The 23,937-nt window shown below is 40.5% G+C and overlaps 1 protein-coding gene across 10 annotated transcripts in view; it reads right to left on the bottom strand.

The window, feature by feature from the left end:
- Positions 1-23,937, bottom strand: part of PXK (PX domain containing serine/threonine kinase like) — a 134,547-nt gene that overhangs the window by 40,195 nt on the left and 70,415 nt on the right. For 8 of the 10 annotated variants that reach the window (XR_009552973.1, XR_009552971.1, XR_009552975.1 and 5 more), the window contains exons 4-8: positions 16,018-16,204; positions 9,103-9,180; positions 7,145-7,218; positions 5,690-5,764; positions 1,353-1,457 (exon numbers count right to left, since the gene is read on the bottom strand). Coding sequence is in view for 6 of the 10 variants with exons in the window: in XM_060203015.1 (XP_060058998.1) it covers positions 1,353-1,457; positions 5,690-5,764; positions 7,145-7,218; positions 9,103-9,180; positions 16,018-16,204 (519 nt within the window). In the remaining 4 variants the exon portion in view is untranslated. The remainder of the gene's footprint in view (positions 1-1,352; positions 1,458-5,689; positions 5,765-7,144; positions 7,219-9,102; positions 9,181-16,017; positions 16,205-23,937) is intronic. The other 2 variants (XM_060203016.1, XM_060203020.1) reach the window with 2 other exon arrangements.

Below are 23,937 nucleotides of genomic sequence, written 5' to 3' on the forward strand. Positions count from 1 at the left end.
GAGGCAAAAAATAAATAAATAAATAAATTTTAAAATGCATATTAAAAAATTTCTTGGGGCCGGGTGGTGGCACAACTGGTTGAGTGCACATGTTACCATGTACAAGGACCCAAGTTCAAGTACCTGGTCCCCACCTGCAGGGGGAAAGCTTCATGAGTGGTGAAACGGGGCTACAGGTGTCTCTCTGTATCTCACCCTCTCTATCTCCCCCTTCCCTCTTGATTTCTGGCTGTCTCTATCCAATAAATATATAATTAATTAATAATAGAAAATCTTTTTTTAAAATTCTTCAGTATTTAACCCTCCCAATTATGAGATAGTTCAGTATTGCTTTGTTTAGTAAAAAACACAAACTTTATTTTAATTAATTTATTTTATCTTATTTCATTTTATTTTTATCAGAGCACTGTTCAGCTCTTATTTATGGTGGTTCTGGGGACTGAACCTGGGACTTCAGAGCCTCAGGCATAAAAGTCTTTTGCACAGTCATTCTGCTATCTTCCCACCCCAAGACACAAACTTTAAAACCTACCCAAGAGAGTAGCCTACAAAGTAATGGACACTAAAGATGGAAGATGAGGAAGAAGAGGAGGGAGAAGAAGAGGAAGAGGAGAAAGAGGAGGAGGAAGAGGACAACGACGATAATGATGATGACATACACTCAACAGGGTACAGCTAAGCAGTTAAAAAAAAGACCATATTGTGTCATTTGGGACAAAATGGATGGAATTGGCAAGGGTCATGCTTAATGAAGTAAGAAAGTGATGGACAACTACAGATGATTTCACTAGTTGTGGAATATAGAGAACTGAAACAAATAAACTTTGGGAAAAATATATATATAGTCAACTCATATTTGTGACCTTGGGAGAACTGTGGTAGTTACCACTGGAAGAGAACTGTGGTAGTTACCACAGAACTTTGGTGGTGGGAGTGTTGTACAATTATCCCTTTATTAGCTTATAATCTTATAATCACTATTAAATTACTAATAAAAAGAAAAACCAAAGTAGTGGACATAATCAACCTTTCTTCATGTGGGAAAATGAAGAATTTTCATTTTCAATGCCCATGTTCAGCGGGGAAGCAATTACAGAAGCCAGACCTTCTACCTTCTGCAACCCTCAATGACCCTGGGTCCATGCTCCCAGAGGGATAGAGAATGGGAAAGCTATCAGGGGAGGGGGTGGGATATGGAGATTGGGTGGTGGGAATTGTGTGGAGTTGTACCCCTCCTACCCTATGGTTTTGTTAATTAATCCTTTCTTAAATAAAAAAAATTTTAAAAAAAGAATAGATTCTAAAGGGACTTGAGAACTTCTCTAGAACCATGAACTAGCACCACAGGTTACCTTGTAGATAAGGTCCTTCAAAGTTCCTTTTTCATTAAACATCCTAATTAATAATGCTGAAGACTCATTAGCCGTGGCAAAGGTAACTCGGTAGATATAAGGGTGCTGCCAAAACAAAAAAACAAATTCACATTAATTTGCATCAGCATCAGTCCATATACATACATATAATATATACATATACACACATATATGTATGCTTCTTATTTTGAGGGTTTTTTTTATTAGAGAGAGGAATTGAGAGGGAAGGAGGAACTAGAGATAGGGGAGAAAAAGGGACATCTGTAGCACTGCTTTACCACTCATAAATCTTCCCCTCATAAGTGGGGACCAAGGGCTTGAACCTGGGTCCCTGTGTATAGTAACATATGTGCTCTACCAAGTGCACCACTACACAGCCCCTACTTAAAAGTTTTTATCTGTGGTCCAGGAGGTGGCACAATGGATAAAGCACTGGACCCTTAAGCATGAGGTCCCGAGTTCAATCCTCGGCATCACATGTACTAGAGCAATGTCTGGTTCTTTCTCTCCTGCTATCTTTCTCATTAATAAATAAACAATATCTTCAAAAAAAGTTTTTATCCACCTATCCACCAGCAGAGCTGGGACATAATATATGATTTAACCACTCCTGTACTGACTTTCCTCATGGGGAGGGGAGTGAGACCACAGTACCAGAGCTTCTCTCAGTGCCTCTATGAGGGAGATTCCTTGAATACATGACTTTTAAAAACTATTAGATGTCTAGATAGTACCTCATTCTTTAATATATATATATATATATACATATATATATGTGTATATATATATATATATATATATATATATATTCTTGAGAGAGAAAGAGAAGTCACTTTGGCATATGGAGCATCAGATCCCAAGTTCAAAAACCCACACTTGCCAATCCTGCATGCTACCTGCTGTGTTGCCAGTACCTCCTCCATTAGAAGAGAGAAGGGACACAACTAAACCATATTGATGAAAGGAAGCAGATAACTGGCACCATAGACTCTGCATGTGAGAATATGCGCTTTTGGATGTGGAAGAGTGTGGTGGAAGAGAAGGAAGGACTGAATTTTTGGAATATCTTTTAATATTCTGCTTCTGTAGACTGGTAAAAAGTACAAACCGGGGGTAGGGTGGGTGGTGGCACAGTGGGTTAAACGCACATGGTATAAAGCGCAAGGACCAGCCTAAGGATCCCAGTTTGAGCCCCCAGCTCCCCACCTGCAGGGGGGTTGCATCAGATAGGTGTCAAACAGGTCTACAGGTGTCTATCTTTCTCTCCCCCTCTGTCTTCCCCTCATCTCTCCATTACTCTCTGTCCTATCCAACAACAACGAGAGCGATAACAATGAGAGCAATAACAACAACGATAATCAACAAGAGCAACAAAAGGGAAAAAATAGCCTCTAGGAGCAGTGGATTTCTAGTGCAGGCATTGAGTCCCAGCAATAACCCTGGGGTCAAAAAAAAAAATACAGCCAGATCCTACAAGGAGAAGTGTGCCTTCACTCTTAGCTTTGCCTGACATTTCACACCAATATCCAGTGCCAAGTCAGGGAATATGACTTCCAGAAATAAGCAGAAGTAGCATCTTTGGGCAGCCTGGCCCCTTTCCAAAGCAATGATCATGAGTCTTCCTGTCCTTCTACATGAGTATGTACTATGATGATTCAATATATTTGCTGCTAATATTGTAACATATGCCGGGATAGCCTGAGGGTGCTTCTTCCCGAGCTAGTGCTCTCTGGGTTGGAGAGAACTCAACTGGAGCCGATCTAGGCTGTTGCGTGGGAGAGGGATCAGGAACTCGTGCCGCACTAACTTCGCAGGAGATACATTCTGGAACTCTCGAAGCCAGAAAGCAATTCCCAAGTGTCTTTAATCAGAAGAGCAGCTGTTTTCATACTCTCCAAGTAGGGTGGAAACAGGATGTGACATAGAGAGGGTGGAGCAAAAAGTGACTGGTGGAAGATCAGTGTGTGACAAGGAGAGGATCAGGGTGTGACAAGGAGAGGGGGTGGAGCAGGTGAGAATTCTACCACTAAACCACCAATGCCCTGGAGGGAGTGTGATGCTTTATGTAAATGTAAAAGTGATTTATGTAAATAGACCAAAGCTTTGAATGGGATCAAATCAATCCCTATATAGGCATATGGTTAAGCAGAAGCCAGGGGGAGCTGGCATACTACCCAACAAATATATATTGAAATATACTTCACAAAAGATTACAATTCACCTAATGAAAAAATACAATTCACCCCACACCTGTGGACAACTAATTTTTGACAAGGGTGCCCAAATACAAATGGAAAATGGAGGGTTTTGGGGTTTTTTTTTATTCAACAAACAGTGTTGAGGAAAACTCAGTTGAAATGTGCAGAGAAGGGGCCAGGTGGTGGTGCACCTGGTTAAGTGCACACATTACAGTGTGCAAGGGCCCAGGTTCAAGCCCCTGGTCCCCACCTACAGGGTGAAAGCTCACAAGTGATGAAGCAGGGCTGCAGGTATCTTTTTTGTCTCTTTCCTTCTCTATCTCCCCCTCCCATCTTAATTTCTCCCTAAATATATACAGTAATAAATAAAATAATTATAAAAGAAATATGCAGAAAAATAAAATTGAGTCACTACATATTACCATGCACAAAAGTCAACTCTAAATGGATCAAAGACATGGATGTTAGACCAGAAACTATCAAATGCATAGAAGAAAACAGTGGCAGAACACTCTAAGAAGTTTGCTTCAGAAACATCTTTGAAGAATCAAGTCCAACAGTAAGAAAAACAAACACAAAAATAAACCTATGGGACTACATCAAAGTGAAAAGCTACGGCACAGCAAAAGGAACCACCATCAAAGCAGAGAACCTCCCTACAGAACAGGAAATCTTTACATGCCACACATCAGACAAAGATAATAACCAAAGTATACAAAGAACTCACTAAACTAGCAACAACAACAACAACAACAAAATAAACCCATAAAAAGTGGAGAGAGGACATGAACAGAATCTTCACCAGAGAAGAAATCCAAAGGGTCAAAAGACATATGGAAAAAAATGCTCAAAGTCACTGATTATCAGTGAGATGCAAATAAAGACAGCAACGACATAATACTTTACATCAGTGAGAATGTTATACATTAGGAAGAATAGTAACAGCAAGCATTGGCCAGGATGTGGGGGAAAAGGGACCCATCTATACTGGTGGTACATTGGTCCAACCTCTGTAGAAGAGTTTCTCCCTCATATTATCTTTATTAATTTATTGCATAGAGACAGCCAGAAATAGAGAGGGAAGGGGGATTTAGAGAGGAAGAGAGACAGAGAGACCCCTGTAGCACTGCTTCACCACTTGCAAAGCTTTCCCCCTTCAAGTGGGGGCTGGGGGCTTGAACCTGGATCTTTGAGCATTGTAACATATGCACTCAACCTGGTGCGCCACCATCCAGCCCTAAGACTCTCTTTACTTAATTTATTTATTATTGGATAGAGATAGAAATTGAGAGGGGAGGGAGAGGCAGAAATACACCTGCAACTTTACTTCACCACTCGTGAAGCTTTCTTCTGCAAGTGGGGACCAGGGGCTTGAACCCAGGTCTTACACACTGTAGTGTGTGCACTTAGCCAGGTGCACCACCACCTGACCCTGAAGACAGTCTCTCTTAAATGAACTTGCCAACCCAACTGGACAGGTCAGCATAAATATGTTCAGTCTATGAGTGACTCATTCTGGGGTCCTCTTCTTGTAGACCACAGATAAAAAACATCAAAACTAATTCAACTTCTTGGTTAGATTAATCTTCTCCTGAAGATACTCTGCATATATTTCAAAATACATACTGATGTACTTCTTTCCCTTGAAAGTTTTGAACTAAATTTATGCATGAGCACCAATAATACCAGGCTTTCTGACAGACCAACTAGTTAGCCTGGGAGAGTAGGGACTCAACTTGACCTGAAAATGGGATATTTTACCCTTCCCTTACCCAGCTTAACAAATCATTCCATTCCTTGATCACTAAGAACAAAAGACTGAGAGAAATTACTGCTTTCCTGCTCTATTATTTGCTTAATATACCATAACAACATTTAACACCTATAGTTGTGGGTGGCATGGATGACACTAATAGTTTCATTCTGCTCAATGGGAATAGCCACATAGTTTGTCTGAAGTAGAACTTCACCGTGCTTCTCCCTTTTCATGAACTAGTAGAGTGCTTATAGCTCTTCTGTGTATGCACACATACACACACAGAAAAAGAAAGAAAAAAAGAAAAACCACTGTAAATCTTTCTGACTAATACCAAGAATAACAGAAGGAGTTGTACTCACCAAACAGGAAGGCAAAAGTTTTATTAAACACTGAAAATCTTTATCTGATAGATACTTGTCAGGGCCAAGGTCAGCCTGAAAACATAGAAGGAACTCATCAGAGTGTTGTCTTGATCATCAAAAGAAAAAATCCTTATAATGTTTTCCTTTGTGTTATCTGTAAAAATACAGGACTGTAAACCAAATATGAAAACCACACTGCTAAATGGCTTGAGGTCTTTCTGGAGCAGCACTATATAAACACATAAAACTAGGACTTGGCTATAAATGTATCTAGTTCTATCAACCAAAGATAATACTGTAACTTCCAACATAAAAGATAAAATAATGCTCAAGTATTTTATTTCAAACAAGCTATAAAAGCACCAATCCAATCCTACAGGGATTTCAGAAAGAGATATTCAATATATCTTTCCAAATATTTGCTCTCTGATCCAATATCATCACATGGATGTAACCAAATGCAAAACCAAAATGATTCCCCTCTTATGAAGAAATGAGGACACCTTTATAACATCACCCAGGAATTAATACATTTTCCTAATTATCTGTTTTCATAAAGCCATCTGACGTTCTTAAAAAGAGACTAGGGGGTCAGGCGGTAGTGTAGCGGGTTAGGCGCATGTGGTGTGTTGGTATGCATGAGACCCCTTCTGTTTCATTTGGTTTAAATCCCCCCTGCTTAACACTATTCTATTTACATAACCACTTCATTCTATTTACATAACCGCTGTTAACAAGCACCTCCCTCCAGGGCATTGGTTCAATCCCCACTGTTTCATGATATGTTTTTGCTCCACCCCCCCTCCTTGTCACACCCTGATCCCCTCTTTGTCACACTCTGATTTTCACCAGTCACTTTTCTCTCCACCCTCTCTACATCACATCCTGTTTCCACCCTACTTGGGAAGTATATATAAAGACAGCATTGTGAGTTTTAGAGTACTTTACCTTTAGTTTAGCTCAGCTCGGCTTAGATTGTGCTGCATCCTGCATGAATAAAGAGATACTGCCTACAGCTCAACTATGAGTCCCTGGTCGTCTGTTACCTGCCCGTGAAGCCAGCCCGGCGAAAACAACATAGCCCGTCGAAAACAACAGTGGTGCAAAGCACAAGGACCAGCGTAAGGATCCCAGTTCAAGCCTCTGGATCCCCACATGCAGGGAGTTGCTTCAGAGGCAGTGAAGCAGGTCTAAAGGTGTGTTTTTCTCTCCCCCTCTCTGTCTTCCCCTCCTCTCTCCATTTCTCTCTGTCCTATCCAACAACGAACGACATCAACAATAACAACAATAACCACAACAAGGCTACAACAACAAAGGCAACAAAAAAAGGGGGGAAATGGCTTCCAGGAGCAGTGGATTCATGGTGCAGGAACTGCGCCCCAGTAATAATCCTGGAGGCAAAAAAAAAAAAAAAGAGGCTGAAGCAAAAGCAAACACAAAAAAGACACTTACCCAATTTAACACTAGCCGTTCCTTTGGCTGATTTTTAATCTTCATCAAGAAATATTTCTTTCTTATTCTCCAACCTGTCACAAAAGCAGATATATGTTTATGGCTACAAAATTTTTATGCCAAATGACACTAATTTTTTTGAAAACTTTCAATATTTTATTTTTGACTGCAGCTGTTTACAGAAATACAGTTGCGATTATAAATATTTTTTATTTCAAGTACTATTTCTATATTTTTTTCTTTTGACACCTGAAGACCTGCTTCACTGCTTGTGAAGCGACTCCCCTGCAGGTGGGGCACTGGGGACTCAAACCAGGATCCTTATGCTGGTCCTGTACTTTGTGCCACGTGCGCTTAGCCTGCTGCACTACCCCCGACTCTGACACTAAGTTTTACTGACTAGGTAATTTATTTTATTTGGCATAGAAAAAGAGACAAATTGAGAGGGGAGGAGGAGACAGAGAAAAAAGAGAGATAGAGAGACAGAGAGATACCTGCAGTACTGTTTTGCCACTCATAAAACTTCCCTCCCTGCAGGTGGGATCTGGGGGTTTGAACCAGGATCCTAGCATACTGCAATGTGTGTACTCAATGTGTGTAATCCACCAGCCAGACCCCAAATAATTAAGTTTTTTAAAATTCAGTTTGGGAGCAAAGTGTAAGAGTCAATGGTATAGCATATGTCTCTCACACACGAGGTCCGGGATTTGAAAACTTAACTTAAAAAATTAAAAATTAAGTGTAACAAGATGACCCACAACTATATAGGTTTCAGTAAAACAACTATTTGGTAAAGTTGATGGCAAAGGCTGCACTAAAAAAAGAAATGACTCAGGGGTGGGCAGTGGTGCACCCAGTTAAGTGCACATCACCATGCGTTAAGACCCAGGTTGAAGCCCCCACTCAATGCTTCATGAGAATTGAAGCAGGTCTGCAGGTGTCTCTCTTCCCCACTCTATTTCCCCTCCCCTCTCAGTTTCTCTGTCTTGTCAATTAAAAATAGAAAGGAAAATTTTTAAAAAAGAATAAGAGAAAAGAAATGACTCTATTTACAGAAAAACACACTCCAGTTTAGATTTAGTGAAAAAGACAGGTAAGAAATGAATGATGTGGGAGTTGGGCAGTAGCGCAGTGGGTTAAGCGCAGGTAGCGCAAAGTGCAAGGACAGGCTAAAGGATCCCCCTTCGAGCCCCCAGATCCCCACCTGCAGTGGAGTCCTTTCACAGGAGGTGAAGCAGGTCTGTAGGTATCTATCTTTCTCTCCCCCTCTATGTCACCCCTCCTCCCTCCATTTCTCTCTGTCCTATCCAACAACAATGATGACATCAATAATAATAACGACTACAACAATAAAACAACAAAGGCAATGAACGGGAATAAATAAATAAATAAACAACAACAACAGTAATAACTACCACAATAAAACAACAAGAGCAACAAACTGGAATAAATAAATAAGAAATGAATGATGCTTCCAAAATTATAAATAACTGCCATCCAAACCCTCAGACAAGGTTTTAGCAATGAGTCATCACACATTCAAAATTAAAGACTGCATCCTCAAACAGTATGGAGGCAAAAAGAAAAACCACCTGGAGGCTAAGAGATGGCTCAGCAGGAAAAGCATATGCCTCACTTACATGAGACCCTGAGTTCTATCCCTGGCACCACACAGGAGCACCATGGATAGCACCAAGAGATGGCTATGGATGGTGGAGTGGTGCTTTACTGTCGGTTGTTCTTCCCCGTCTCTTCCTCCCTTCTGTCTGTCTCTCGAAAAATACAGAACAGAAATTGGGCAGGGAGACCATTCAGCAGTATAGCACATGCATGAGGCTCTGGGTTTGTTCCACAGCATTACAAAATAAAAATAAAATCATCTGTATGTAAAAGCTTTCTTGGGATACAGGAAACTATGACAAAGAATCCAGAATGACAGAATCCAGTCAGTCTCTCACCTATGTCTTTCAATGGTTCTACCACCTCCCATTTAGGCTCAGATCGAAAGAACATGGAAACATGCTGTAAGGCAATCTCTGAAAAGAAATTTTAGAAACTCATTAGTTACACATATCAGTTTAACATGTTATTCTTGAAAATGACGTGCTTATTTATGGTCTATTATCATCTTGAAAAATGAGCACAGACTAAATGCAGTGTAGGCATGGACAACTAATAAAATCTGTAGTGAATAATAATGTACCCCTGGACCAGTGAAATAGCTCACTTTGCCATGTGCACAACCCAGATTCAAGCCTGGCCCCCATCACACTGAAGGGAGCTTCAGTGCTATGGACTCTTTCATGTTCTCCCTATGCTTGTCTCTATCTAAAAAATAATAATACTATGAACAACTATATGCCACCAAGCTAGAGAACCTGGAAGAAATGGACAATTTCCTAGATACCTACCAACTTCCAAAACTAAGTAAAAAGGAAGTAGATAACATGAACAGGCCCATCACAGCTAATGAAATTGAAACAGTTATCAAAAATCTTCCCAAAAATAAAAGTCCTGGACCAGATGGTTTTACAAATGAATTCTTCAAAACCTTCAAAGAAGAAATAATACCTCTACTTTTAAAAGTCTTCCAGAAGATTGAAGACACGGGAATACTCGCTTCCAGCTTCTATGAAGTCAACATCACTCTGATGCCAAAAGCAGACAGGAACACAACCAAAAAAGAAAACTACAGACCAATATCTATAATGAACATAGATGCTAAAATACTGAACAAAATTCTAGCTAACCGGATACAGCAGTATATTAAAAAGACTGTTCATCATGACCAAGTGGGGTTTATTCCAGGCATGCAAGGTTGGTATAATACACGTAAATCAATCAACGGGATCCACCACATCAACAAAAGCAAGACCAAAAACCACATGGTCATATCAATAGATGCAGAGAAAGCCTTTGACAAAATACAACGTCCCTTTATGATCAAAACACTACAAAAATGGGAATAGATGAAAAATTCCTGAAGACAGTGGAGTCTATATATAGCAAACCTACAGCCAACATCATACTCAATGGTGAAAATCTGGAAGCATTTCCCCTCAGATCAATTACTAGACAGGGATGCCCACTATCACCATTACTATTCAACATAGTGTTGGAAGTTCTTGCCATAGCAGTCAGGCAGGAACAAGGAATTAAAGGGATACGATTGGAAGAGAAGAAGTCAAACTCTCTCTATTTGCAGATGACATGATAGTATACACAGAAAAACTTAAGGAATCCAGGAAGAAGCTTTTGGAAATCATCAGGCAGTACAGTAAGGTGTCAGACTATAAAATTAACATTCAAAAGTCAGTGGCATTCCTCTATGCAAACACTAAGTTAGAAGACATTGAAATCCTGAAATCAATTCCTTTTACTATAGCAACAAAAACAATAAAATATCTAGGAATAAACCTTACCAAAGAAGTGAAAATCTTGTATACTGAAAATTCTTAGTCACTACTCATGAAACTGAAAAAGACACAAAGAAGTAGAAAGATATTCCATGTTCATGGGTTGGAAGAATTAACATCATCAAAATAAATAGACTACCCACAGACATATACAAATTTAATGCTATCCCCATCAAGATCCCATGCACGTTTTTTAGGAGAATAGAACAAATGCTACAGATGTTTATCTGGAACCAGAAAAGACCTAGAATTGCCAAAACAATCTTGAGAAAAAAGAACAGAACCAGAGGCATCACACTCCCAGATCTCAAATTGTATTATAGGGCCATTGTCATCAAAACTGCTTGGTACTGGAACACGAATAGACATATTAACCATTGGAATAGAACTGAGAGCCCAGAAGTAAGCCTCCACACCTATGGACATCTAATCTTTGACAAAGAGGCCCAGACTATTCAATGGGGAAAGCAGAGTCTCTTCAACAAATGGTGTTGGAAACAATGGGTTGAAACATGCAGAAGAATGAAACTGAACCACTGTATTTCACCAAATACAAAAGTAAATTCCAAGTGGATCAAGGACTTGGATGTTAGATCACAAACTATCAGATATTTAGAAGAAAACATTGGCAGAACTCTTTTCCGCATAAATTTCAAAGACATCTTCAATGAAACGAATCCAATTACAAAGAAGACTAAGGCAAGCATAAACCTATGGGACTACATCAAATTAAAAAGCTTCTGTACAGCTAAAGAAACTACTACCCAAACCAAGAGACCCCTCACAGAATGGGAGAAGATCTTTACATGCCATACATCAGACAAGAGGCTAATAACCAGAATATATAAAGAACTTGCAAATCTCAACAACAAGACAACAAATAACCCCATCCAAAAATGGGAGGAGGACATGGACAGAATATTCACTACAGAAGAGATCCAAAAGGCCGAGAAACACATGAAAAAATGCTCCAAGTCTCTGATTGTCTGAGAAATGCAAAGACAACAATGAGATACCACTTCACTCCTGTGAGAATGTCATACATCAGAAAAGATAACAGCAGCAAATGCTGGAGAGGTTGTGGGGTCAAAGGAAGCCTCCTACACTGCTGGTGAGAATGTCAATTGGTCCAACCTCTGTGGAGAACAGTCTGTAGAACTCTCAGAAGGCTAGAAATGAACCTACCCTAGGATCCTGCAATTCCTCTCCTGGGGATATATCCTAAGGAACTCAACACACCCATCCAAAAAGATCTGTGTACACATATGTTCTTGGCAGCACAATTTGTAATAGCCAAAACCTGGAAGCAACCCAGGTGTCCAACAACAGATGGAGTGGCTGAGCAAGTTGTGGTATACACATACAATGGAATACTACTCAGCTATAAAAAATGGTGACCTCACCGTTTTCAGCCGATCTTGGATGGACCTTGAAAAATCCATGTTAAGTGAAATAAGTCAGAAACAGAAGGATGAATATGGGATGATCTCACTCTCAGGCTGAAGTTGAAAAACAAGATCAGAAAAGAAAACACAAGTAGAACCTGAACTGGAATTTGCGTATTGCACCAAAGTAAAGACTCTGGGGTGAGTGGGTGGGGAGAATACAGATCCAAGAAGGTTGACAGAGGACCTAGTGGGGGTTGTATTGTTATATGGAAAACTGGGAAATGTTATGCATGTACAAACTATTGTATTTACTGTTGAATGTAAAACATTAATTCCCCAATAAAGAAATTAATAATAATAATGATAATAATAATAATGTACTTATATCAATTTCTTAGCCGTGACAAATGTGCTATGGCTATATAAAGTATTGACATTGTTTTATTTTTGTATTATTCATACAGAAAGAAAGATAGAAACCACAGCACTGCTCAGGTCTGGTTTATGGTGGTTCTGGAGACTGAACCTGGGACTTTGGAGCCTCAGTCAGGAAAGTCTTTTTTGTATAACCATCATGCCATCTCACCAGCTCTTGAAATGTATTCTTTTTTTTTTCCTTGAAATGTTTTCTAAGGTCAGCATGAATGGGCATTTAATATTGCACTAAGTGATACTTATTCCATCTTCATTCCTCACGGAATTATAGATTTTGCCAACAAAGAAGTGATTAGCCTTAAGTACATATTGGAAATATAATCCAGTGTTTTAGGAAAAAAAAATCTATGTACAGCAGCAACACAGCTCTGTTGTGGGAAGTCACCATATGTCTGTTTACTGGAAGAAAAAAAAAGCCTGTCCTTTTTGTGCTCATTTATCATGAGAATATTTCCTCCTTTTAAGAAGACAAAGAGGAAGTTCTTTCAAGCTCTCTGTATTAAGAAATTACCAGAATAACTGTGCTTTTACATTTCCTGCAAAAAGTAACATCTATAATTCGCCACTTCCCTTCAGTGCAATGAGTACATGAAACCAATCCAGATCCCTGAGAAGAGACAGCAATCCTGCAGACTCACTGTGGAATTTCACCTTTGCCTTGAGTTAATTACGTCCCAGGCAGACTGGGGAGGCATGAAAGATTTGGCAGAAGCTCTCCCTATATAGCAAAATGACCCTGTCTGGAATTACCATGCCATGAGCTTGGCAAACATTTTATTTTGATCTATTCTACTGTTGATTGTGTGTAAAGAGATTTGGGTAAGGGAACAATATACTAGCTATCTGTTTACCAACTCAATGTGAATGTACTGATCTAGCCACACTGAAGAAAGCATGAGATGGCCAAGCAGGACCTGACGACTCCATTTACACTTGTGCTAACCACCCCAAGGTGATAAACAAGTTGGAGGGGCTGCGTGTGGTAAAAATATATCTATTTTCATCATCCATGCTGGGAATTCTGTACCTCTTCTTCACAATGAATAGTTATTTCAAAATTTATTTTATTAATTGGTGAATGGGGGATGAGAACCTATAGGGGGTATGCTTCATAAATGGTGAAGCAAGTCTGCAGGTGTCTATTTTTCTCTCTCCCTCTCTTCCTCCCCTCTCAATTTCTCTCCATCCTATTGAAAAACAACTGGAAAGGGAAAATAAAAAGAGAGAAAGAAAAAAAGGCCACTGAGAGGGATAGATTTGTAGTGGCAGCTCTGAGTGTTGGCAATAAAATTAAGAAAGGAAGGGGGAGAAGTCTACTGCTTTACCTACTGTGTCACCTCCTAGGGGGTCTCAGGAGATAATGTGGATATATCAGTGCAAAGGGCTGGGTTGGTGCTGGGGTTGAGTTAATATCAAGCATGTCATGAATGACAGTTCTAGGAACAATTTAGGTAAAATGAAGACCAAGAGAAATGCTACTTGGCTAGAATGCTCAGGGAGTCTCAGCCCTGTGATGTCCCTTTCCACTAAGTGAACAAAAAAGACAGCAGTGTGGGCACAGGGGGGCAATGAAGGCCTTGTAACAATTCAGTGTTCAACTTCACAACTTAGAATAAATGTGAATTTGAATAAACTTTCCTTTGCTTGGTTGTGTCCTGGAAAAATATTTTTCTTACTCCTGCAACACTGCCAACAGAAGAAGTCAGGCACATTTCAAAACTTCTCAAACTTTTTTTTTTTTCAAACTTTACTTTTTATACAAGTTATCTAGGATCCTTGTCACACTCAGGTCCTGATCATCAGACTAGAATGGGGCCTGAATTCTGCCTTTTTTTTTTTTTCACCATGCCCAGTGTCACCAATGCTGCCTATTAGGGGACTACTCAGGTAAGAAGGATCCAGAGCTGAGACTTTCTTTTTTATTTATTATTTACTGGATAGAGACAGGGAAATCAGGCAGGAAGGGGGAGACAGAAAGGGAGAGAGAAAGAGAGACACATGCAGCACTGCTTCACTGCTCATGAAGCTTCCCCCTTGCAGGTAGGGACAGGAGACATGACCCTCTGTCCTGTGCACTGTAACATGTGAGCTAAATCAAGTGCATCAGCCCCCCTTCCCTCCAAAGTTGTGACTGTCAAGCTCCTCTGTATATTATAATCTCTTGGGAAGCTATAAACCATGAGCCCCAATATTATGATTTCTCCTCAGATCATATATATCTTTCTCCGTTTAGAAACTCCCCACCAACAAAGATTGAGATTTAACTATAGAACAGGAATTTTTCTTTTCTCTTTCTCTCCTTCCACCCTCCCTCCCTTCCTTCCTGCTTTTCTCCCTCCCTCCCTCTCTTCCTTCCTTCCTTCAACCTATTTTATCTCTTTCTTTCTCACTCCCTTCTCTTTTTGCACTAGGATTTTTTAAAGCTTCCCAGGTGATTCTGTTATGCAGAAGTTTAGTGCTTGACAAGTAGGCTTCTATTTCCCTCTCCCTAAATATAAATAAAAGTACCTTCCCCCACGCTACCCCACTCTGCAAACAATCGTTCTTATAACAAGGAAACCAGCTTATGAGGGATGCCTAGAGTTCTGTTTATAAAAACTCCAAGCATGGCTTAGCATAAGCAAACAGCTGAATCCAGTGACTAGTTCAGTTCTATGAGTTTCTCTTAGTCTCTTGAAAGTTGCCCTACAGTGCATTAAACATGCAATTACTCTTTCTGCTCTGTATGGAGTCTGGACTGGAAGGGAAGCCCATTCCACCTGTGTCTCCTGGCTGCTGCTCTGAGGGAAGGTTGTAAAACATCTACCTCCTTCCTAGGCATCAAATGCATCTCAGGGCAAACTGCCAAGATACAGAATGGGCCTTTCTTTTTTGTCGTGTCAAAAGTAATTCCAGGGGAGTCAGGAGGTAGTGCAGCAGGTTAAGTGCATGTGGTGCAAAGCGCAAGGACAAGCGTAAGGATCCTGGTTCAAGCCCCTGGCTCCCCACCTGCAGGGAAGTTGCTTCACAGGCGGTGAAGCAGGTCTTCAGGTAGCTATCTTTCTCTCCCCCTGTCCATCTTCCCCTCCTCTCTCGATTTCTCTCTGTCCTAACAATGACAACATCAATAACCACAGTAACTACAACAATAAAAACAAAGGGCAACAAGAGGGAATAAATATTTTAAAAAGAAAGGAAGAGAAAAAGAAAGAAAGAAAGGAAGGAAGGAAGGAAGGAAGGAAGGAAGAAAGAAAGAAAGAAAGAAAGAAAGAAAGAAAGAAAGAAAGAAAGAAAGAAAGAAATTCCAATATCCCCAACCTCTGCAGGGGAAAAAAAAAAGACATTACATGTACCCTAAATATAAAAACAGAGCCAAATGCAAAGCAAATTGAGATGACTAGTTTGATTACTGTGGAATATTTACTCTCTCATCTGGCACAGAAGATAATGCAAACAAGACTGTATGTACATAGACACAATAACCTTTCTTCCATATCTTCCTGTGTGGATATGAGGAATATTATAAATTACAATAAGGCATCAGTAAATGAATAATACCTTATGAAGTAGTTTCCTCCACATGCATTATCTCCAATAAAGAACAGAATCTCTTTAGCTCTGTGACCACAGACATAAGACAGATTTCTGTACTTACCAGTGTAGTTTGAAGAATAGCCATTCGGATCTAAAAACTTTTTAACCAGTTCGCAATTAGATAAGATGTGATTGGTGGTGATAACGTTGAGATAGTTCTGAAGACCTTTCTGCCTTTCAGCTATGAATTCACGATCCATGTTACCAATCAGTTTCTTGGGAGGAAGAGGTAGACTGAGGCCTGAAATCTTTTATATATATAAAAAAAAGAGTCTTTTTAATATATAGGCTGTGTATTTGATATGCGAACTCTCTCAAAAGCCTAGACCAAGTAGATCAGAAGCAACCAGTGGCACAGCTACATACAAGATACTGGGTACTATACAGCAAACCCTAACAAAAGGACTTTTCAAAGTTAACCCAATTACCAAATAATGTGATGATAACATTAACTATCCACTGTCTTTTTGAACCCTAAGACAGCAGGAACCTCACATCTCCACTATAGAGCCTATATTTCCCCCAGTCCTGGAACCTTAGGATAGGGCCCACTTTCCCACATGCCTCTCCCAATCTATATCAAATAATACTGCATCTGCCGATCGCAACCTAATCAATGCAACGATTGCCACCTCAACATGCTTCAGCTCAGACTGTGTCCAGAGACTTCACGTGTGGAATGACAACCCTTCAGCTTCATTACTCGGGTGAGACCTTTCCTTTCATAGTATTCTCTAATTCCATTCCAGGTGGTTCACTTTCTAACAAAGTCCCAAAATCTAGATATACAAAATCTAGATAGTTTCTGTGAGAGAGAGCATATGTTCACACATATCCATAAACTAGTGGAAAATATATACCTGAAAGCAAAAGTACACTAGAGTTTGCAGTGAGTACCCCCCCCCCCCCAACACTTCCTCTCCACTATTCCATCCTTTGGGTCCATGATTGCTCAACAATTGGTTTGGCTTCGTATGTTAACTCTCTTTTCAGCCACCAAGTTCCAGATGCCATCAGGATGCTGGCCAGGCTTCCCTGGACTGAAGACCCCACCAATATGTCCTGGAGCTCCGCTTCCCCAGAGACCCACCCTACTAGGGAAAGAGAGAGGTAGACTGGGAGTATGAACCGACCAGTCAACATCCATGTTCAGCGGGGAAGCAATTACAGAAGCCAGACCTTCCACCCTCTGAAACCCACAATGACCCTGGGTCCATGCTCCCAGAGGGATAGAGAATGGGAAAGCTATCAGGGGAGGGGGTGGGATATGGAGATTGAGTGGTGGGAATTGTGTGGAGTTGTACCCCTCCTACCCTATGGTTTTGTTAATTTATCCTTTCTTAAATAAAAAATAAATTTAAAAAATTTTTTTAAAAGAATAATTTTTTTTTTCTGGTGGGCTGAAGAGATCGCTAACTAACTAGGTAGGGTGGCAATGGAGGACAAGCCATTGTTGTGTCTCCTTCTTTCTCTGTGTTTCTGTTTTTATCTCACTGACTGAATGAAAAAGTGCCTTGGAGCAGTAAAACTGTTCATGTATGAGTACTTGGTCCTACAAAAAAATAACTTTTTTTTTGAGACATTCCATTTATATTTCAGTCCTTCTAAGGACTACTGATTTTAGCTTAGCCTTGTCCCTTATGCTGTTAGTTGCTAATCACTCTGTGAAACTTCTGTTATAAATTAGGGCCCAAGAGGATTATCCAACTCCTGCCCCTCTTTTTCAGATTTCTGTCTTTTTTAATACATATTTTATTTATTTTATTTTTGAGAGAGAAACAGAGGCAGACAGACAGACAGAAACACTAGAATACTGCTCAGCTCTGGCTTAAGGTGGTTCGGGGAATTGAATCTGGGACTTTGGAGCCTCAGGCAGCAAAGTCTCTTTGCATAACCGCTGTGCTATCTACCTCCACCGGAATTCTGCCCTTTATCTGCTTAATTGGTTAACTTTCATCAACTAGATCTCAGCTTCAAATGTTTTGTTGGGTCCCCCCCTTCTATGTGTCCAGAGAGAAAGAAGATAATATCAGCTTACTATTGTTTCAGAGTGGCTTTGAGAGGAAAATAAATGCATGTACTCAAGTTACTGTCATTTTCCAGATCATTAAAAAAATTTGAGCCTGAAGAAAAAAAAATTTGAGTCTATTTTTAATTTTATCTTGTCTATTTTTTAAACGTGAAAAATAAGTATCAAGGGGCTAAGTGGTAGAGCACCTGGTTGAGTGCACGTTACAATGTGCAAGGACCTAGGTTCGAGCCGCCAGTACACCTGCAGGGGGAAAGCTTCACAAGTGGTGAAGCAATGCTGCATGTGTCTTTCTCTCACCCTCTCTATCCTTCCCTCACGATTTCTGTCTCTATCCAATAAATAAATAAATATAAAAATTAAAAAAAATTTTAAAAAAAGAAAAACAAGCATCAGACTGCTATCTTACTGAGCAAAACCACTTACAAAAATTCTGTCTTTGTGCTTGGGTTAGAGCAATTCAAGATGCACATGTATTGACCAAGAGGAAGGGCTAAAGAGAACGGTGTCTTGCATTCAGAAAAGGTTGTAATCTAAACCACCCATGTGGGCAAACGTCACTCACTGTGTTCCATTCTGTTATACCTCAGGCAACAGTGGAGACCTTGAACTTGATACTGGACAAGATGAAAAGGTGTTGGCCAACAATACTAAACTGCCTCTCTAACCAAATTATGAAAATATGTCAGACCATCCACCAGAATAATTCACTATTAAAGAAGACACTTACATTTCAGGTCATTTCCTCAGTCACACTATAAGACTTTACCTAACAGCAGTTTCTTTACTTAGTAAAAAGCATACTTATGAAGAAAACACATGACTCAGTTACTCTGTAGCAAAGCCAAACACTTTCCTATTTTGTGGTTGCTCAGTAGTACTGGAAGTGTAGGGCTGACAAAGGTAATATATTACTGCAATCATAATTATCTCTTTCTGAAACTCTCTTACAAAGGGGTCAAGGATGCATTCAACACTAGCAAATTCAAACTTTGCTAGGGCTAGTTTTTACTTGTTTAAGGGATATGAGAATGAATTTGCTAATACGGTATGTTTCAAACTTCATGCTTCATGAAGTTCTGCATGCTTCAACCAATATGTTTTCAAGCTTCATTTTCCTTTAGAAAAGTGTCCTGATCAACCCTGATATCCTGCTGGATCTTCCAAATCATCCTGTCGGGGGTCAGGCAGTAGCACAGCAGGTTAAGCACACATGGTGCAAAGCGCAAGGACCAGCGTAAGGATCCCGGTTCAAGCCCCCAGCTCCCCACCTGCAAGCGAGTCGCTTCAAAAGCGATGAAGCAGATCCACAGGTGTCTATCTTTTTCTCCCTGTCTTTCCCTCCTCTCTCCATTTCTCTCTGTCCTATCCAACAACAATGATATCAATAACAACAATAATAACTACAACAACAATAAAAACAACAAGGGCAACAAAAGGGGAAAGAAAAAAAAAAGACCAAATCATCCTGTGAAATCCAAGAGTTCTTTTTTTGCCTGTAGCTGATATCATAGCGTCTCTGCATGTGAGTCTGCCAGACAGCATGGAAGTGCTTTCCTGCCTGGGCTAAGATCTCACAACATATATTCCAAGAAGTGTTAAAGCATGTGATGCTAGTTTTATTTCAAAAATCTTGCCTTTTGAAAAAAAAAATAGGCTAGCACTCAAGAAACACTTAATTTCTCTTTTAGCTCCCTCCTAGGACTTACCTCTAAAAAACTTATCAGTCACAAAATACATATTGAGAGAAGGGAGGGAAAGAGAAAATACTAGTGTATAAAGTGATAAATCAGTAGGCCAATGATTCCTTGGATCTCTTTGCATTGACTACTTAAAGCATGACATCACCACTGCATTTTCATAGCTTCCATCTTTAGTATGACCTGTGGAATCTCTTCTTGAGTGTCTTGCATAAGAGAAAGAACAGAGTGTCAGCAGAGAAATCATAGAACTGCAGAATGACAGCACTGAAGAAGTAAAGTAGCCAGAGTGAGATCTAGAAGCCATGACCAGGCTTGCTGGCCCAGCAGACACCTTTGCATTGTGTGACAAAAGCTATCACTGGCAGGGCCGGGTGGTGGTGCACCTGGTTGAGCGCACATGTTACAGTGCGTAAAGAAAGACCTGGGTTCGAGCCCCTGGCTCCCACCTGCAGGGGGAAAGCTTCACAAGTGGTGAAGCAGGGCTGCAGGTGTCTATGTCTTTCTCCCTCTCTATCACCCCCTTCCCTCTCGATTTCTGGCTGTCTCTATCCAAATAAATAAGGAAAAATAATTTTTTTTTAAATTTTTTTAAGAAGTCATCACTGGTCCAAGAAAAGCTGCTTTGGTCTGGAGGGAAAACCCTTCAGTCTGCAGCTTTCATTTCTATAAGCAGATCTTAATAACCTGTAAAGGGCATTCAGCCCTATTCCAGTGAGCATTCTAGGGAGTTCCAAATGCTCAAAAAAAAAAAATCCCTTTTTTTTTTTGTCTCTCACACACCCACCCTGTGAACACTAAATTCTCTCCTACATCAATAATGACCAGTAACATTCAAATCACAAAACATCTGTGCTGTCACAGACCAGGCCACCTGGATCAACTACCATGTTTCAGATGGGGACAATAAGAATAGACAAAGACCACTGATTCAAGTTCTCAAGGCTGGGAAGGGGTGAAGGGGGGGGGTTCTTTCTTTTTTATATATTTATTTATTTATTCCCTTTTGTTGTCCTTGTTGTTTTATTGTTGTAGTTATTATTGTTGTTGTCATCGTTGTTGGAGAGGACAGAGAGAAATGGAGAGAGATGGGGGAAGATAGAGATGGGGAGAGAAAGATAGACAGACACCTGCAGACTTTCTTCACCGCTCGTGAAGCGACTCCCATGCAGGTGGGGAGCTGGGGGCTTGAACCAGGATCCTTCTGCTGGTTGTTGCACTTTGTGCCACCTGCGCTTAACCAGATGAGCAACAGCCTGAATCCCTGGGGGGGGGGGGGTCTTTCTAAGGATGCTGAGGATTCTGTCCAGTTCCTGTGATTTCAACTCCCACTTTTTTTTTTTCTTTTGCTGTATGCTGTCTCCCTATATGGTTACTAAGGTGATGCTGTCCTTTTAAAAAAAATATTTTGTTATTTATTTATTTTGGATTGAGAAGGGAGGGAGAGACACCTACAGGACTGCTTCATTGCTTGTAAAGCTTTCCACTTGCAAGTAGGGACCATGGACTTGAACCTAGGTCCTTGAGCACTATAATGTGAGCACTCAACAAGGTGTGCTACCACCTGGCCCTGTGATGCTGTCTTTACAATCAGAGAGTGATTCTTCTTCACTGTTACCACTGATAAAAAACCAAGATAGTGCACTTTTGTTCCTGCAAGTTTATATGTGCTTGTCTGTAGAGAATTTGGAAAGTTCAGAACAGTACAAAAAATAAATAGATAAATAAACCATAGTTCTGCAACTTAGGGCCCACTATTGTTAACATTTTGGCAGATTTCCTCCCAGTCGTTCCTTCTCAACATTTCATGTAATTATACTATACAGCACATATAATTTTACATCCGGCTTTTTTTCCCTCCCCATTTAGGCATTTTTCCTATTGGACTTGAGGCAACTCTGGGTGTGTGTATTGTATTTCTCTTTCTTCAGCAGGAACTCATTTATCTGTAGAAGGGGAATCAGACACCAAAAAATCCTGGTCACAATGCTAGCCTGGTGGTTTGGAAAGCTTCAGAGTCTGTTTTTGCAGAGGTTGTTTGGAAATTCTTTGTTGCCAGAAAGGCTGTATGTACTTTCTTCTGTTTGTTTGCGTGAACCCAGAAAATCCTCTGAAATGATGGTTGGCCACATCCTGCCTAGCACAATCCACATGGCGATTTGCATCTGAAATAAGATGCACACGGAAAGTGGCTGCTTTCAAAGGGAAAATTACACTAAAGCCAAAATAAAATTCTATTCTGTTAAGGAGATCAGAACTGATTAGTCATGGAGATCGGACAGATATCCCCAAAGCAAGAGCACACAGAAGACAAACCTTCCCACCCTCCTACCCTGGAAGCTGAGTCTTAGGGGATTTCTACTTAAGGAATATTTTTCCTGGGTAGAAGAACAGCATAATGTTTATACAAAAAGACCTTCATGCCTGAGGCTCCAAGGTTCAATCCCTGGCAATATCATAAGCCAGAATTTAGCAGTGCTCTGGTAAAACAATAATAATAACAACAACAAAATTAGTATTTCCCTTATGAGTCTTTTTTTTTAAGTTATATATATATATATATATTCCCTCTTGTTGCCCTTGTTGTTGTTGTTTTTATTGTTGTTATTATTGTTGTTATTGATGTCATCCTTAGATAGGACAGGGAGAAATCGAGAGAGGAGAGGAAGACAGAGAGGGGGAGAGAAAGACACCTGCATACCTGCTTCACCGGGATCCTTACGCTGGTCCTTGCGCTTCGTGCCACGTGCTACCACCTGACTGCCCCCCCCCCATGATTCTTATCTAGCCCTAGCTGGACAATATCATACAAAGATCACTCACCCTTCTGTAAAATTGGGCAGGAGTCAGGGAGTGGTTCTTTGCTACAGCAGCTACTTCAAATGCACAGGGCCAGGTGGTGGCACACCTGGTTGAGTGCACATATTACAATGCACAAGGACCCAGGTTTGAGCCCTCAGTCCCCACCTGCAGTGGGAAAGCTTCATAAGTAGTGAAGCAGGGCTGCAGGTGTCTCTCTGTCTCTCTCCCTCTCTATCACCCCCTTCCCTCTTGATTTCTGGCTGACTACCCAATAAATAAAGATAATTTAAAAATTTTTTTTTTAAATGCACAGGGGTCTGGGTGAGATGCCTAGACCAACCACATGGAAGCAGCACCTACTCACAGCAGCATTTAGCAACACTCTCCTCTCTTTCCTTCCTTTCTTCCACCTCCCACCTGCCCTCTCTCTTTCTTACTAGATAGGACAGAGAGAAATTGAGATAGGACAGAGGGGAGGAGAAAGAGGGACACCTGCAGAGAGAGAGAGACAGAAAGAGAGAGACCTGCAGTCCTGTTTCATATAACATGAAGCTTCACCCCCCCCAACCCCAACTGTTGGGGAGTGAGGGCTCAAACCAGGGTCCCTGCACATGGTAAAATGTGTGCTCAATCAGGTGCTCTACTGCCTGGCCCCATATGTTCTCTTTCTTAATAGCTATCTCTCACTCTCATCATAGAAAACAGAAAACTGTGGGCCAGCAAAACAGCTCACTTGGATAGTGTGCTGCTTAGCCATGTGCATGACCCAGGTGATAGTCCAGCCCCTACTGCACTGATGGAAGCTTTGGTGGGCGTTCCCTTTCATTCTCAGCCTCTCAGTCGCTATCTGAGAGAAAGGAAAAATAAAAAGAGAGAGAGAAAGGAGGAGAGAGAGAAAGAAAGGGAAGACAGAAAGAGGAGGAAAGAAAAAGAAAGAAAGAAAGAAAGAAAGAAAGAAAGAAAGAAAGAAAGAAAGAAAGAAAGAGGGGGAAAGGAAGGGAGGGAAAAAGAAAAATGTTGGACTAGGATATGATTCAGTAGTAATGCACATGTATAAGACTTCATTTGATCACCAGCACCACATTAAAATAAGAAATAAATATTGGACAAATGTTCATTTGTGCACACCTACTACACCCAAAATTAACCTCCAACTTTTCACGTCGTATGATAATGCCTGAAGGGACTTGTGGAGAAAAATCTGCTGCTGGAATAAACCAAACATTTGTGTTTTATCAATAGTGTTATCAGAGGCCCAGCTTTTGTCTAAATAGGAAGAATATGGCATCAAAATGCACAAATGAAACCAGCTAAACTCATCTGTTCAGAGAGTTTGATCTCTGCCAGTATTCTCTCTGGAGATTTAGATTGGTCATGCTATAATTACATTTAAAAGGACAACATGTGTCAAATGCATGGCACCGTGGCAATTAGATAATGGCATGCAGAT

The sequence above is a fragment of the Erinaceus europaeus genome, chromosome 12 (genome assembly GCF_950295315.1).
Source record: "Erinaceus europaeus chromosome 12, mEriEur2.1, whole genome shotgun sequence".
Classification (NCBI taxonomy): Eukaryota; Metazoa; Chordata; class Mammalia; order Eulipotyphla; family Erinaceidae; genus Erinaceus; species Erinaceus europaeus.